Genomic DNA, 18,017 nt, shown 5'->3' on the forward strand with positions numbered 1-18,017 from the left:
AATCCACATCAAGAAAATCCTATCATATCATCAAACAAAAGAGCAGAAGATGACCCGATGGAAACCGCAGGGGGACAAACAGCAGAAGCAAACATACCCACTCTTACAACAAATGAAATGACTGTGGTTGGGTTAAATGGGAAGGGCCAAATTGGTATAGAGTTGTCACCAAATCTAAGAGAGTATAATAAATTACAAAACAGTACAGGGAACATGGAACAAAGAATAATGAAAAAGAATGCACTTAAAGGAGGAGGAGGAGGAGGAGGAGGAGGAGAAGAAGATAATGGGAAAATACAGAAAAAGTACAAAAGGGGACCAGGGAAGAAGACGGAACCAAAGCTGAGAGAGTTGAAAGAAAATACAGAGGTGATAAAAAATAAGAAAAGAAGTCGTTCTCTTAGTTTAGTTGATGAAAACTCAGAGGAAGAAGAGAGGAAGAGAGGAAAGAATGACACAGACAACTTGACTGAAGTACGGGTAGAGGCGACCAGCCCTTCAAGGCCGCTAACACGATGATTGTACAAAGCTGGAATTGTCGAGGAGCGGGGAATGCTCCGACAATTCTGTCCGTAAATTCATTCCTCCGGACAATTAAACCGTCCATTGTTTTCTTGTCTGAAACTAAACTATCTCAAGTATCATCTGAAACTTGGATACAAAAGCTTAACTATAAGAAATATCATATTGTACCTTCTTTGGGGCGTAGTGGTGGATTGTGGCTGGGATGATGAAGTAAAGGTGGAGATAATTTCTAGTTTACCAAATCATATACACTCCAAGATTGAGGAAGTAGGTAACCTACAGAAGTGGAATTTGTTGTGTGTATATGGGCCTCCTTGTGCTAATGATAGAGAAGAATTTTGGGAGTTCATGAGAAGATTTAAATCACAAATGCAGGAACCATGGTGTGCAGTTGGAGACTTTAACGCTGTAACGAGTGTAGCAGAAAAATGGGGAGGTGCAGGGTTAAATAAAAAAGCTACAGAATAATTCAGAAATATGATTACGGATTGTGAGTTGATTGATATTGGATATTCGGGACCAGCCTATACTTGGTCGAATGGGAGAGAAATACAAAGTCATATCATAGAAAGATTAGATCGTGTGTTGGTGAGAATAGATTGGAGAGTATGGTATCCCGATGCACAAGTGAAGCATCTTCTTAGAGTTAACAGTGATCATGCACCTATTATCGTTAACACATCGAAGCCTAGAATTAAAGGCGGTATCCCTTTTAGATTTGAGGCGCATTGGACAGTACATGAGGAGTTCGAGGAAGTGATTAAAAATTCTTGGCAGCAAGCAAGAGGAGGGGTAACACATAAATTACCTCAATTGGCGAAGACGCTTAAGGTGTAGAGTAGGGATAAAGTGGGTCAGATTTTTAAAAGAATTAAGGAAACTGAGGAAGAACTATTAGAAGCTCAAAATCAGTCACCTTCAAGGTTGGGTATGGAGGAGGAAAACCGAATACTTAAGAAACTAATGGAACTACGAAGAATGGAAGAGAGCTTTTGGGCGCAAAGAGCGAAGAAGCATTGGGTGCACGACAATGATCGCAATACAAAAATTTTCCATCTTTCGGTCCTTAATCGTCGAACAAAAAATTGTATTCTTGCTGTTAAGTTGGCAGATCAATCATGGTCTGCTGACCAAACTAAAATTGCTAATGTTTTCCTTGATCATTTTTACAGGGCCTCCAGAGCAGAACCGATAACTCCGTTTCCAGATGCCTTTGAATTGACAAATCGACCAATTTCATCTACAAACAACTTGATGATTAGTGTTGTTCCGTCGAAGGATGAGATATGGGGTGTTTTAAAAGAGATGAAGTCATGCAAAGCACCGGGTCCAGATGGGTTTCCTGCATTATTTTATAAGAAATGTTGGCACATTGTTGGTGATGAAGTCTCAAATCAAATCAGAGATATTTTTGACAAAGGAGTATTGCCAAGTAACTTCAATCATACTCATATTGCTCTTATTCCCAAAGTCTCAAATCCAGAAACCCCTGTTGATTATAGACCTATTTCTTTGTGTAACGTATTGTATCGAGTCATTACCAAAATATCGACCAATCGAATTCGTCCTCTTTTGGGACAATTGATATCGTCAACACAGAATGCTTTTGTACCGGGAAGACAAATAGCTGATAATATTATTGTTCCACAAGAGATTTTCCACTCTACGGCACATACAATGGCAAAAGATGGTGCTTTTGCGTTGAAGGTTGATATGTATAAAGCATATGACGGGGTTGATTGGAAGTTTTTAAGTGAAGTACTTATTCGAAATGGAATTATTGCCAATACTCATCGACTAATTATGAACTGTGTTACTACTGCATCTTTCTCGGTATTATTGAATGGAAGACCCAAGGGCTTTTTCTATAGCGAGAGAGGACTGAGACAAGGGTGCCCGTTAAGCCCTTATCTATTTATCGTATGTTCGGAAACCCTTACTAAGCTTGTTATACAAGCTGAAACTAATGGGTTGTACAATGGACTTAAGGTGAATAGACAGGCACCAAGTGTTAGCCATTTGATGTTCGCCGATGATCTCTTCTTCTTTGGGAAAGCGTCCGAAACAAATATTATTGGATTGAAAGGACAACTTATGCTTCTTGTTCGGGTCAACTTATTAATTATCAGAAATCCTCTATACATCTTAGTGCTAATAGTGATGAGGACAAAAGGGCAATGGTACTAAATATTTTGGGGGTGAAGGAAATGAAAAAACATGATGTATACTTGGGAAATTACTTGTTAAAGCCAAAACACAAGTTGTCATCATATGACTTTATTGTGCAAAAAATAGATAAGAAGTTAGCCGGCTAGAAGAGAAATACCTTATCACACGCGGGTCGCACGGTTCTCTTGAAAAGTGAGTTATCATCCATTCCAATTTATTTTCTTTCGAATAATATTGCACCAAAGGGGGTTATAGATAAAATTGAACGGAAGCAAAGAAAATTTTGGTGGGGACATAACACGGATACTTTTAAAATGCATCATCTGAATTAGAGGAAACTTCAAGCTAGTCAAGAAGTAGGTGGCCTTGGAATTAGAGATGTGGGGAGTGTGAACAAGACATTAGTAGGAAAGCTTGTATGGAGATTTCTAATGGAACCTGAGGCGATCTGGGTTCAACTCTTAAAGTCGAAGTATCTTAAGAATATAAATTTCTGGAATTACCAACCTAAATCACCAATTACTTCTACATGGCGCAGTATGTTAGAAATGAGATCAAATATAGCGGAAGGTATGTGTTATTCAGTTGGGAATGGTAAAAACATAAACATATGGGAAGATCCTTGGGTACCAAATCTAAGAGGATTTAAACCAGGTCGAAATGAAGATTACCAAGAGGAGATCCGTGTTAAGAAGGTATGTGAGCTGATTGATGAAGATAGGCAATGGAAAAAGCGGATGATTGAGGAGATGTTTGACGAGTTGTCAAGTAGTGCCATATTGCAAATACCATTAAGCCAAAATTGTACTGATGATAGAATTGTTTGGGTTCACACAGACAAGGGGATTTTCACTTCCAAATCTCTATATTAATCTATAGAGAGAACGAAGCCAACAACGTCTTTCCATATGGAGTTATCAAGTGGATTAACATGGCACAAATTCTGGAAAAAAGTACAGGTTGCTCCGAGGGTAAAAATTTTCTTATGGAGAATTTTACACAATGCACTGCCCACAAAAATGAAAACTCTCGGGTTTAGTGACCATATATCAAAAACATGTACATGGTGCCAGGAAGAAGATGAGGATGTGGATCATATATTTAAACGGTGCAAAATGGCGAAAGAAATATGGGCTTCTTATTCCTTAGACATAAGAATTGTCGATGAGTCGCGTTTCATTGATATACTATGTGAATGGATCGAAAGAAGCAGAGAAGAAGATGCAAGTACGGAGAAACTTTATACTGTGTGGTTTATATGGAAGGCGAGAAATAAATGGTTGTTTGAAGGAATAAAACCGTCTATAGGAGGCATTATTCATGCAGCAAAACTAATGCACAATGATTTTAAAGAGACCGACAATGGCCCTAATAGACAGACTAGAAGGGAGAAGAATGACGAAACACCATCGATGTGGCAAGCACCGAAAGCAGGAGGAGTGAAATTCAACTTTGATGCTGCCTTTATTCATGGAAAGGCAGCAGCAGCAGTGGTGTGTAGGGACTCTAAAGGAAATTTTGTAGCAGCTGGAACTAGTAAGATTGCGGCATCTTGCTCGTTAGAGGCTGAAGCAAAAACGGCACAATTGGCATTGAATTTAGTGAAACAAGTGAACAAATTTCCAGCTATTGTTGAAGGTGATGCGATGGTGGTGATTAATAGTTGTCTATCGATCGAGAAGAGTACGCCATGGAGAATTCGTCCAATAATGACTGATATACTATCCGAACTCAATAAACTACATGATATAGAATTCACTTACTGCTCAAGAAATCTTAACTGCGCGGCTCATACTTTAGCAAAAGATGCTCTCATATCAAATGAAAGTAATGTGTGGAACTCTAATCAAACTCCAGTTTGTAAGCCAGTTGGGGGCAGATAAACCCAACACTAACTCTTTTCCAATCCATGAATAAAGTTAAGGCTAATGCCAATTTTCATCAAAAAAAAAAAAACACCACATAAGACAAAGACAAGTATTGGTCATCCTAAATTCGTAATTAGTTTATAACGCAATTAGGTATAAATTTTACAAGAAAGAAAATAATAGGTACTGAGGTTTAAATAGTTTAGGCTCAAAGAGAGAGAAACTCTAGGGTGGGCGATTTTCTAGGGTTTGGCGGCGGCTTTCTTCTCCGGTTTTCTTGGCAGCTTGGTGGTTGGCCGACACCTGTTTTTTCCTCCGATCTTCTTGGAATTACTGTTGTTGGTCTCCTTCCGACTGGTTTCTAACTGCTGGTTTGTTTCTCTAGGAGAGGCATGTCGGTGGCAGGGGAGCCACAGTTTCTTCTCCCTGCTTCTGGCGAGGAAGTCCCTGACCCTTTCGGGGATGGGTCGTCCTCAAAACAGAACACGAAAGGGAAGGAGAAGTCGGACGATGAGCGATTCTCCTCTAAGAATCCCTCGTCGTTGCCAACAGGTAATGGCTCTTGGAAAGATGATTGGGCTTCCTTGTTTATGGGAGGCAAGAAGATTATGAGCAGTACTCCCCTGGAGTTTACTGAACCAATGATGGTGAATGGTGAACCAGTTGCGAGGTTCTCTACTTCTGAATTTGTTTCTGAGCAGAAGGAATGTGAAGATTGGCTTGTGGGTTCATTTGTGGGTCGTCGAATGTCGTACCATAATGTGCTTGCTGCTCTCAAGAAGGCATGGAAGCCACAGGGTGAGTTATCTCTAACTATTCATGGCTCCTCTGCTTACATGATTAAGTTTGTTCTTGAAGAAGATAGGCAAGCTGCTTTAGAGCATGAACCTATTTTCATTTTAAACCACTTGTTTGTTGTGAAACCCTGGTCACCTTTTATTGAAAAAGAACTACAGAAACTTGAATCTATACCTGTTTGGATTAGTCTGTGGGATGTTCTCTCTTTTTATTGGAATCCCAAAGGTATTGCTCGCATTGCTAGTCTGATTGGCAAGCCAATTATGTTGGATAGGCCAACCGAGGCTAAATCTCGCATGTCCTTTGCTCGAGTTTGTGTTGAAGTGGATAGGAAGTGTAACTTTCCAGCCAGTGTGAGTTTGATTACTGATGAGGTTAAGATCAACACTATTAGAGTTTATTATGCTTGGAAACCAGCTATTTGCACTGTGTGTGGTGAATTTGGTCATTTCTCTGGTCGCTGCCCTCTTATACCTGGCAAGGAGAGAGCTAATAACCCTCCTAGGAAGCAATATCAGCACCCAAGGAATGGTGGGGGTCCTCCTGTTCGACAAAATGCCACTGAGAGTAGGAATAGTGGGGGTGCTCCTGTTCGACAGTATGCTAATGTGAGCAATGTCCCTGCTAGACCTCCTATTCCTAGGAAGACTAATGCACCTTTTGAGGGGTCAATCAAGAGGGTCCCTGTGGCCAAGGAGGTTACCAAGGGTTTAGCTAGTCAGGGGTCTAGATTTGCTATTCTCAATGATGATGCTTTTGAGAAGGAACTTAGGCCTGCCAACCTTATGGAGAGTACTAATGTTGCCCCATTTGTTCAAATGTGTGGTTATCCCACCAGAATGGAGGAGGAATGGACACCTGTGGTTAAGTGGAAAAGCAAGCAGGCTTATGTTGGGGTTCACTCAGCTAGTGTAACTGGAGATCTTACCAACCAGGCTTCTAAAAGAGTCTGCCTATCAGAGGGTGGACAGCAAGAGGGGCTAGTTACCCAGTCTATGGAGGGTATAGAAGGTGCTGGTTCTCTAGATGGGTTGTTGGCTCCTGGAGTTCCATGCAGCTCTCAAGTTTAACCATCTGCAATTGAGCACACAAACAGTGTGGCTAAGGTAGTTGTTTTATTTGCCAATAAGGAGAGAGCTTCTGCATCAAGTGGTGATGGTCCCAAGTTGGGTGTGCAAGCCAGGAAGTCCTCTCACCCTTCAAATGGTTAGTTTGGGCTGCTGGAATGTGAGATGCTTGAATAGCCCCACTAGAATAAAGGAGGTGACAGACCTCATGAGAAAGAATAAGTTAAGTTTGTGTGGTTTAGTTGAAACTAGAGTTTCTTTTGATAAGAAGGGGCTGGTGCAGAGATCCCTTAACCCCTATTGGCAATATCTTGATAACTATGCTGCTCATAGTGGTGGTAGAGTTTGGTTAGGCTGGGACCCTAATCTTCTGACAATAACACAGCTATTCTCCTCTGACCAACTGATTGCTGTCCAAGTTACACTAGGTGATGCCAGATGCTTTTCTCTTGCTATGGTCTATGGTCACAATAGTTGTGGGCTTAGAAAGGAGTTATGGGAGGATATCAAGTCCCTGGTTGGGAGATTTGGTTGTCCTTGGGCTCTCTTGGGGGATTTTAATTCCATTCTCACCCCTGATGACAAACAAGGGGGAGACCTTGTTAGACCTTGTCACTACAAGGACTTTGCTGCTTGTGTGCTAGACTCAGCCCTGTTTGATTGCCCCTATTATGGTTGCTTCTTTACTTGGAATAATAGACAAGAGGGTCCTGCTAGTGTGTTTTCTAAGCTTGACAGGGTCCTCATCAATGTGGAATGGCTGCACCTCTTTCCTGATTCTAGAGCTGATTTCCTTCCCCCTGGCCAGGTGGACCACTCTCCTGCTGTTTTTTCCCTCTTTGAGGTCCCAACTATTGGTAGGAAACCTTTTAAATTCTTCAATTGTTGGTGTGATGAGCCTGGGTTCATGGAGATGATTGAGGAGGATAGGGAATGTGATGTGTTGGGTACCCCTATGTTCCAACTAGTTACTAAGCTTAAGAAGGTTAAGGCCAAGCTTAATCAATGGAAGGTTGCCAATTTCTCTAACTTATCCCAGCAAGTTGTTGATGCTAGGAAGGAGTTGGAGGATGTCCAAGCTGTTCTTCATGACCAACCCCAAGATGTTCACTTGAGAAGGATTGAGAAGCAGGTATTGAGTAGCTATACTCATTTGGCTGAGGCTGAGGTCTCCATGCTCAGACTGAAAGCTAGAGTGCAATGTCTAACTGAGATGGATGGTAACTCCAAGTTCTTTCATAACACTATTAAGGAGAGGGGGGCTAGGAATAGCATCCACAAGATCACTAATGGTGTTGGTGTGGTCATTGAGGACCAACAGGAGGTGGTCAATGAGTGTGTTAACCATTATAAAGCTTTTTTTGGCCTTGAGGAGGCAAATGAGGGTGGGGACTCTGGTTTAAGCTCCTTTGAGTTTTCTAATTCTATCTTTAGTGATGTTTTGCAGGGGTTGATCACTCCAGTGACTAGGAAGTAGGTGGTGTTTGCTCTCTCCACCATTGGTTCTGACAAAGCCCCAGGGCCAGATGGGTTCTCATCTCTCTTTTTCGAAAGGTGCTGGAGAGTGGTGGGAGATGACTTCACTAGAGCTGTGCTGAGCTTTTTCAAGTTTGGGAAGCTTTTAGGGGAGGTGAATGCTACCTTGCTTACCCTGGTTCCAAAGGTCCCTAATGTGAATACTATGGGGGATTTCAGACCTATAGCATGCTGCAATGTGGTGTACAAGACCATCACCAAGATTCTTACTATTAGGCTCAAGAGTGTGGTGGGTTCTTTGGTGGGAGAGAATCAATCTTCTTTTATCTCAGGGAGATCCGTCCAAGACAATATAATGCTTGCTCATGAGATTGTTAGGGGGTATGGAAGGAAGGATGGGGCTCCTAGTGGATTGAAGCCTGTGTCACTACCCCAAAATTTTCAGTGGTGGTTAATGGTGCTGTGAATGGGTGTTTTGTTGGCAAGAGAGGTCTTAGGCAGGGCTGCCCTATCTCCCCTTACCTCTTTGTGATGGTAATGGAGGTTTTTGCTATGCTCCTTCATAAAGAACAGGTTGCTGGGGACTTTCATTTGCATCCTAAGTGCAGGAATCCCATTGTCACCCACTTGTGTTTTGCTGATGACCTCATGGTGTTCATGAGAGGTGATTATCAGTCTGCTTCAGCTCTAAGGAGAGTTCTGGACCTTCTGTTTGTGTGTACTGGGCTGGCTGCTAACAATCATAAGAGCTTTATCTTTTTTGCTGGACTTGATGAAGCAGGGAAGGAGGTTATCAAGGCTACCCTTGGGTTCATTGAAGGAGACTTGCCCATCAGATACTTGGGTGTTCCCCTCCTTTCTACTAGACTTTCATACTTTGACTGCCTTCCTTTCATTCAAAAGGTGCAGGTCAGAGTGCATTCTTGGAAGGCTAGGTCCCTCACTTTTGCTGGAAGACTGCTCTTAATTAATGTGGTTTTGAATAACATGTTGATATACTGGATGTCAGTCTTTGTGCTCCCCAAGAGGGTCTATAAGGAGATTAACAACATATTTAACAGATTCCTTTGGGTAGGAGTTGAACTTGGACCTAGCAAGGCTACTATCAGATAGGATATTGTTTGCCTGCCTAAGGTTGAGGGTGGCCTTGGTATTAGGAACCTAGAGGCCCTTAACCTAGCCTTTAACTTGAGACACATTTGGGATTTGGTTTCTAACAAGAACACTCTTTGGGTCAGATGGGTTAGGTTGAATCTCATCAAGAGCAAGCAGTTTTGGCTCATGGAAGCTCCTAAAGACTGCTCCTGGTGCTGGAGGAAGATCCTAGGATGCAGGAAAGTTGCTCAAGGTATTCTTTGCCACCTTATTGGAGATGGTGGTGACACTCTTTTTTAGGATGCTTTATGAATGGTATTCAGATTCTTATAGGTACCATTCTGATTTACACCTTGAGATCAAGGTTGCTAATTTCATTAGAGAGGGTGCTTGGTTTGTTCCTGATCACTTGAAATTTGATCTTCCTGAGGTTTTTGCTGCTTTGAGCAATGTCTCTCTAGTTGTTGGGGAGGTGGATAAATTGGTTTGGAAGTCCAACTCCAAAGGTGTGTACAACTTGAAGGATACTTATAAATGTTGTTAGGCCTAGAGGGCAGATTGTCCCTTGGATGAGTCTGGTTTGGTTCTCCAACTGTGTTCCTAAGCATTGCTTTATAACTTGGTTATTTCTGCATAATGGGTTGAAGACCAGGGATAGGCTTAGGAAATGGGGCCTTCCTGTCCCTGCTAAATGTGGTATCTGCTCCACAGGCTCTGAAACTCCAGCTCACCTCTTCTTTTGTTGTACCTTCTTTCAGGGTGTCTGGAGTCAGCTTTTGAAGCTGCTGGGGTTTTTTTAGGCCTTGCTCCCTGTCTATTGAGGAAGAGGTCAGGTGGTGCTGTGATCACTTTAGAGGCTCCTCAGTGAAGGCTAGAGTTGGTTGCTTGGTATTTAATGCTTTCATATACCACATTTGGCTTAAAAGGAATGCAAGGGTCTTTCAGCTGAAGACCAATACTATCTCAGGGATTGTTAACATGATTGTGGATGAGGTCAAGATTAAAGTTTCTTCTTGGAAATGCAGGATTGAATGGTCCATTCTTAATATGGAGTTTGTTGATAATTGGAATCTTGATTTGCAGCTCACCAGGCCTGCTGTTAAGGGCTATAGATGGTCTCCTCCTGATGTAGATTGTTGCGGAAGCGTAAAAGTAATGGAATCCATCATTATAACAATGATAAAATACGTAAATAAACTGATAAAATACATAAATAAACTGATAAAGTAAAGAACAAAACGATAAACTTGATTCATAATATTCTCTGATCTGAATAACAAGGACAGACCTGACTTCCTTTTATAGGAACTTAGAAACTTCTAGATAGACTCAAACTAGGATTCCTAAATATCTCAAACATAGAAACTTCTAAACCTATACTTAGTAGGAAATACTAAAACATGGAAACTCCTCAACTCTAACCCTAATGGACTCGGCCATGAGGCCCTCTAACTAGTTCGGTCGTGAGGCCCGTCTTGATGGTTTCCATCATACTCCCCGACCGAGAACGAACTCGCCCTCAAGTGAGATTCAACAATGCAATCCTTAATTCCCACTTCGAACGAACGGTGCATTGGAGTCGAAGGACACCCACTTGGACGAAATCACTAGCTTCAATCTCATAGTGCAAAGAATCTTGCAAAAATAAATGTAGGAAAGGAACTTCCAACAAATTGCAACATCTCCCATCATCTTTTAATTTGATGAAGAAGACTACAAACACCACATAATATTTTATGGAAAAATCAACCTTGAATTTCTTAATCCACTTCAGCACTTTCTCTATTTCTTCCCGCCTAAGAATAACTTGAATTATCTTCCCACGCTCATCTTCGTGACACTTATTGTAACGCCCCAAGCCTTAGCAGTTGCCGATATTGTCCCCGCTTTAACCACCCAGGCCCAAGCCCACACGGGTACGGAGTTTTGTTCTTGGCGAAGGCACCACAAGCCCACCCAAAAGGCCTCGGTACTTACTAAGCTTGAGCTTACACATATAGCCCAGTCTCTGGACACTCTTGTGAGCAATGTGGGACTATTACAATCCCCCACCCTCAGCGAAGAGTCGTCCTCGGCTCTGATACCACTTTGTAACGCCCCAAGCCTTAGCAGTTGCCAATATTGTCCCCGCTTTAACCACCCAGGCCCAAGCCCACACGGGTACGGGGTTTTGTTCTTGGCGAAGGCACCACAAGCCCACCCAAAAGGCCTCGGTACTTACTAAGCTTGAGCTTACACATATAGCCCAGTCTCTGGACACTCTTGTGAGCAATGTGGGACTATTACACTTATAAACCAAAACTTCATCATAAATTGTCAAGTTTGGAACCACCTTAGCCAATACATCACCAAAATTCAGTTTTGTAGTAGAAGTATTTTGGGAAGCAAGAACCAGTGTCTTATTAACTTCTTCCTTGAATGAAAAGACTCGAGTAGGTGAAACCCCATCAAGGGACATTGTATCGAAGATGTGATCGATATATTTCAATTGGTTCCATGAATAAAACCAAAAAGTTTTAATAAGTTCACGATAATGAGGAGGTAACACCAATGATGACACAATTTGATGTTGAAGAATTTTGTGATTCGAAACAACAAATTCTTCTCCCGTAATTATATACGGATCAAATAAATCGTCGGAGCTTATGGTATCCAATTGGATCTCTTCTTCTTTATTAGTCTCGTCGAATTTTTCTTCCTTCTTGGAAATTAGTTTTTCTGACCGATTTTCAACTACAACACGATTGAAGTATGTATCTTGTCTTGGGCGATATTTGACGTTCCAATAATCCTTTGAATCTAGGTTCACTTCAACACCGACCCCGAATACTGTGTCTCCATCTTCCATTGCTCCCATCAAGCCATGAAAACTATGGTAACTTCCAGATGCGTCGATTTTGATGTGATTGCTACCAACTTTTCTTCACTCTCTCCGTGGTTACCCAAGCGTTGCACACGCTTACGTGATAGGTGGGCGTGAATTTCCCTTGGACTAGCCTTCGCTTTGAATATATGAATTTGCTTCAGAATAACATCCCACTATGAAACAAACATTATTGTACCAGAACTCAGTTGTGACTCAATCTGGGTTTGTAATACTTTTAACTCATCAACTTTGCCACCTTCTATTGTTAAAACCTCACAAGAGTGTTCAAATTCACCTGCATCGGGTAGCCATTTCGTCCATATACCCACTAATTTATATTCATTAGTGGCATGATTGTATCCAAATCGATAAATGGGGTCGAGACCATGTGTTTTTCCTCCTTCCATCAATAACGGTGGAGTAGACAATGGTGATTCTTCTCGAGTACTGATATTGGATAAACGAATAACATAGTCGATCATAGAACCATATAAATCTAAGTCAATAAAACCAATCAAACCATTAATGGAATTTGTTATTATATCAGCATGACAGGTCATTGTGGTATATATGGTGTGGATGGAAGCTGACGTTTTTCTTTCTTCTTCTACTTCTTTTCCTGTGTATCTTTCAATCAAATCACCTGTCAATATATTAGATTGCCCTTTTGGAGGTCGAACCCGGATAAAGAGACTAGGGTTTCGTGATTTTGATCGGGTAAGAGGAAAATCAATAAAATTTCTATCTTTTTGTATCATAGAATTCCACTGTTTGTAGACGAGTTTGAAACGAGTGAGTGATTTAACTGATAATCTGGTAAGTATCTCGGGCACTACTACATCGCCATCAATAACGATATCACTAATAATATTAAAAGGAGGGTTTGAAAGAACAATACCTCTGTTGTTTTTCTTCTTTCTTTTCTTGAATTTGATGTTGTTGTTGTTGATAATGATAGAACCGAGACTAAATTTAACAGGAAAAGAAAAAGATGTCACCTTCATGTTGGGCTTCCTTGATATCTTTGAGTCAGTTGAGGGTTTAACTGTAACAAGACATTTTGAAGGAGTGGAATTATGTTTTCGATTGGCTTTTTCTGTGGGTTTCTTGGATTCATGGGTTTCACTATTGACTGGGAAAGCAATAAAAGATTGAGAACCTGATTCAGAACCAGAATCATCTTCAGAAGAAGGTTCAAAAATTTTTGGTGGAACAGGTACCTTATGTTTCTCTCTAGTCGATGTCGGGTTTTTTTCAAGCGGAACAAGGATGACAAGATTCTTATGCCAAACAAACTCATAAGTATTATTACGACTTCAACGTACGGCATCAACATCGAGAATCCAAGGTTGTCCTAGCATGAGATGACAGTTCTCCATGTCAACAACATCACAACAGAGAGAGTCGCGGTAGTAAGAACCGATGGAGAACGTAAATATGCATTGTTGGTGAACCGATAAATCGCTTTTGTCAGAAATCCAATCGAGTTTATACGGGCAAGGGTGGTCGTAAGTAGGAAGACCGAGTGCTTTGACGAGGCGAAGTGATATCATGTTTCCTTCGCTACCATTGTCAATAACAAAGGCACACACCTTATTGTTGATGGTGAGTCTTGATTTGAAAACGTTATGTCCTTCCGCAGGATCCAGAAGTTTTGGAAGAAGGGATGAAGAATGGTGGAGAGATGAAGTCGTGGTGAAGAGTTGAGAAAAAAATTTCTCGTTTTTTGTATCAAGATTTTGGGGGCTCATGATACCAACTGATGTAGATTGTTGCGGAAGCGTAAAAGTAATGGAATCCACCATTATAACAATGATAAAATACGTAAATAAACTGATAAAATACGTAAATAAACTGATAAAGTAAAGAACAAAACGATAAACTTGATTCATAATATTCTCTGATCTGAATAACAAGGACAGACCTGACTTCCTTTTATAGGAACTTAGAAACTTCTAGATAGACTCAAACTAGGATTCCTAAATATCTCAAACATAGAAACTTCTAAACCTAGACTTAGTAGGAAATACTAAAACATGGAAACTCCTCAACTCTAACCCTAATGGACTCGGCCATGAGGCCCTCTAACTAGTTCGGTCGTGAGGCCCGTCTTGATGGTCTCCATCAGCTCAGATGGTTCCTTGAACACTGAGTCAGCTGGCTATGGGGCTATTCTTAGGGACTCAGATGGGAATGCTTTTGCTCTTGGTGCAGGGTCTTCTCCCATGCAGTCAGTTCTCTTTCATGAACTGCAAGGTGTTCACCTTGGATTACTTTTGGCTCTTAAGCATCACTGTTCCAGAATTGTTCTTGCAACAGACTCTATGGTAGTGTACTCTCTGTTAGCAGATAAGCATAAGCTGCCTCCTTTGGATGTGTGGCCTCTTTGGGTGCAAATCCAGCAGCTTTGGGGTGGTTTCCAGCAATGCAGTGTTCATCATGTTGTGAGAGAGCTTAATCAGGCTGCTGACGTCCTCTCTAAGCTCAGGCCTGCTGGTGTTCTTGAATTTGAAGTGTCCTGCCTCCCTGAGGCCTTGAGTCAAATTCTTAAGGATGATAAAAATGGTAAAATCAGATTGAGGAAATGTTGGCTTTAATGCCTGGTCTTTGTAGTTTTGTTTTTGCTTTGTTGCTCTTGTAGCTTGTCTTTCTTTGGGTCTGGGCCCTTCCCAGCTTATCAATGCAAAAAAAAAAAAAAAATAGTTTAGGCTCCCCATATTTTGCACTTGTAATTAAGTCAAACATTTTGTTTATTGATCAACAAAGCAAACAGTTTTGAAACTTATGGTAGAGTTTTAATTAGGGTTATTTCCCAAATAGCCTCCAACTTTGTGACCAGTTTTCTGCCTAGCCCCTTACTTTGTCAAAAATATCCAGATGACCCCTTTTTTTGAGTTACCATTATAACACCGTTAACCATGTTATCACCTATCTCCTCTCTATCTCTTTCTAAAATATTTTTTTCTCTCTCCTCTCTCTCTCTAAATACTCCGCGTGAAGGGGTTTTCCTTCGCCGGAGCTAGGTCTATTCGTCGAACAGACCAAGATTTGTTCGGGAACAGACCAAGATATGTTCGGGAACAGACCTAGTTCCGGTGAAGTGAAACCCTTTCGCCTGAGTATCTAGAGAGAGGGATATTTTTTTATTTTAGAGAGAGATAGAGGAGAGAGAAAATAATTTTTTTTAATGTTTGAAGGTCGCCGGCCGAAAAATTGACTGACCGACGACCTTCGCCGGTGAAGACGATGAGGTGGCGAGAAGATGAGGTGGCAAAGAGAGGTGATGAGATGGAGGAGAGAGAGGGGATGACTAGTTAACAGTGTTATAACGGTAACTCAAAAAGGGGGACGTCTGGGTATTTTTGACAAAATAGGGGGCTAGGCAGGAAACTGGTCACAAAGTTGTGGGCTATTTGAGCAATAACCCTTTTAATTGCACTTTTTTTACAACATATAATATATTATACATATAAATTTGAGAGCATATAGTTTATCCCCTTAGTATAGTACTCATATTACCTAACTCTTCTTTGGACTTCAAAGAAATAAACTGCAACTATCATAATGCTTTGTGTCAATAAAGTATTGGGTTGTTTCTCAAATAGGCCCCAACTTTGTGACCAACTTCCTTCCTAACTAGGGCCTTCCTAGCTAGGGGTGGGAATAATGTCTGCGGGCCCGAGTCTGCCCGCGAGTACCCGTAACCCTTCATTTAATTCGGTACCCGCTGCCCGCTATCAGGCCGTACCCACCCGTACTGCCAAGCAAAAATGGGCGGGCTCGGGTGGCTGCCTTGCGCCGGCTACCCGCCCGAGCCCGTACCGATTAGCTGCCTGACTTAGCCCGAATGCGGGACCAGCTCTAATTTGGTAGATAGCCTCACGTCTAAGCTATATCATGCTCAAGTTCTTACTTCTATCTCTCATTTTCAGATGTGGGGTTAAGTTAAAAAGGAACCAAACTTAAATTAATGTTCAAGTATAATCCCACATTGAAAAATTTTAGGATAGTAAATGTTTGAGCTTGTATAAATCTTCTCAAGCACTTCCCATATGATTAGTACACAAAAATCTGTCTAGAAACTCTCCATAACTTTCATAGTCTTTTAAAGTCTTTGAGAGTGTGGATGTTTCTTTAAACCCATGTACATGATATATTGGTTAAATAAAATTGACTGAACTTTCTTCCATTCAATATTCATGGGCGCATACTTGATGTCGTGAGGGAAAATGTGTTCTTGGGTGGATACTTGTTTGTAATTTGCAGCACATTTAAATCCTTAGATGGGACTCCACACATAGGTACTCCTTTTACTCAAGAGAAGCGTGGGGCACCTTAAACATCGGAACCTAATTGAATAGGACTGACTAATTGAATAGGACTGACTAACCAAGTAACCGAATAGGACTGACTAACCAAGTAACCAGTTACCAACAACATCCTACTAACTTCTTCCTTTTCTAGCTATTTCCCATATTATTTATCTTCTTCCTTTTCTAGCTATTTCCCATATTATTTATCTTCTTCCTTTTCTAGCTATTTCCCATATTATTTATCAATCGTGATACAATACCCGTCCTCATTATTCCCCACCATACCGTTTTAGTGACGTGTACATAAGCTAATAAATTTCTGGATTTTCATCTTTCTGCATCAACTTTAAGGGAAGACGCCTTAGTATCGAACTACTTAATAAATAGCAGATGGGTTTTCACTGACCATGTTTGTCACATCTTAGGAGAGGAGTTCCTTTCACTACCCTTTGTAGAGATAGGTGGCTTGGAAGAGGACAAGGTAGTCTGGAAAATCACTTCACAGGAGAATATACGGTGAAAGACACGTACAACTATATTCAGCAAAAAGGTACACCAATCCCATGGACCAAATTAGTATGGTGTATGGAAAACAAAACTACCTTCCGTACACTCTTTTGCTGCTTGGATATCACTTAAGAGGGGTTTAAAAACGAAAACAAAACTACGTTCATGGGGTCTGGATATTGATGTTTGATGTCCACTATGTTTATTGGTTGAGGAGACGGATGAACACCTTTTGTTCCAATGTCCATATTCGATTTCTATTTGGACAGATTTACTACAGCTGCTGGGTCTCGTAACTATACGGGAAATTGGGACGATGAAATTACATGGTGTGTTAATGCGTTTCATGGAAGCACACTGCTAGGCAGAATGGGTGGGCTGGTATTCACTGGCTACGTTTACCACATTTGGGGTGAGAGAAATAACATGGTCTTTCGTAAACACAATAAACCACCACAAACTATATTGCAAACAACAATTACTGAGGTTAAGATCAAAGTGGTCGCTTGGAAACAACCACCGAAATTAACAAGTGAGGCCCAGCAGATATTAGCGAAGTGGAACCTGGTAATTCCTTTACATTCTAAGGCACCCACCATATGTAAATGTCAAGGCCCATTGGGTGATGAGGTTATCATAAACACAGACGGATCATACACTGAATCGTGGGGCGGATACGGGGCCATCCCACGAAACTCAGAGGGGGATCCCATTGTTGCTGCAGCAGTTAAGACAACTCGGGTATCAGTTCTGATGCACGAAATGCAAGGGATTTTGTTGGGCCTTCAACTTTCCCTCAAGTATAATAGGCCCAAGGTTAAGATCGCCACGGATTCAGCCCTCACGGTCTTAATCTTGACAAAGTTAGAAAAGGAACCCCCTTGGCAGATTATGAGAATTGTCCGAGAAATTAGAGAGTTATGGGTACGACTAGAGGAATGCTCAATAATACATGTATATAGAGAAATAAATCAAGTGACAAACTTTCTTTCCAAAATGAGTTCACAGGTGGGTTATACTGAGATGACACCAAATGACCTTCCAGACGAGTTACAAAGGCTCATACGCGAGGACAAAAGAGGAGTAGTAAGAGTGCGACATCCTTAGATTTTCATTGTTTTCAATTTCTTAGTTCCAGTTTTGAGATGTAAGAGTATGGTTTATTTGATTTTTAGACTTCCTTTTTGGTTTCTTTCTTTGTAAGGGTCGGTCCCCCAAAATCCCAAAATCCCAATGACAATTTCAAATAACAAAGGTGTTTGAGTTGTGGAATGTTAACAACGTTAGTGAGAGGGACATGTAATTCTACACTAGGGCCGAACTCACCTGTTTC

General features: G+C 41.2%; 4 protein-coding genes across 4 annotated transcripts; all 4 read left to right on the forward strand.

Annotated features, from left to right (window-relative positions):
• The first annotated feature begins 3,713 nt into the window (after positions 1 to 3,713).
• On the forward strand, positions 3,714 to 4,577 carry LOC147549129 (uncharacterized). Its single transcript, XM_086668238.1, has one exon. It carries the CDS (start codon positions 3,714 to 3,716, stop codon positions 4,575 to 4,577), a length of 864 nt encoding a protein of 287 aa, XP_086524364.1.
• A 1,938-nt stretch (positions 4,578 to 6,515) lies between these two features.
• Positions 6,516 to 7,904, forward strand: LOC147549130 (uncharacterized). Its single transcript, XM_086668239.1, has one exon. The coding sequence runs from the start codon at positions 6,516 to 6,518 to the stop codon at positions 7,902 to 7,904; it is 1,389 nt and encodes a 462-aa protein (XP_086524365.1).
• A 6,074-nt stretch (positions 7,905 to 13,978) lies between these two features.
• LOC147549131 (uncharacterized) lies at positions 13,979 to 14,461 on the forward strand. The gene has a single exon (XM_086668240.1). The coding sequence runs from the start codon at positions 13,979 to 13,981 to the stop codon at positions 14,459 to 14,461; it is 483 nt and encodes a 160-aa protein (XP_086524366.1).
• Positions 14,462 to 16,924: 2,463 nt separating this feature from the next.
• Positions 16,925 to 17,791, forward strand: LOC147549132 (uncharacterized). The gene has a single exon (XM_086668241.1). The coding sequence runs from the start codon at positions 16,925 to 16,927 to the stop codon at positions 17,789 to 17,791; it is 867 nt and encodes a 288-aa protein (XP_086524367.1).
• Positions 17,792 to 18,017: the final 226 nt, after the last annotated feature.

Source organism: Eschscholzia californica, unplaced genomic scaffold (assembly GCF_041429995.1).
Source record: "Eschscholzia californica isolate CP2 unplaced genomic scaffold, dmEscCali1.0.p SCAF_3, whole genome shotgun sequence".
Classification (NCBI taxonomy): Eukaryota; Viridiplantae; Streptophyta; class Magnoliopsida; order Ranunculales; family Papaveraceae; genus Eschscholzia; species Eschscholzia californica.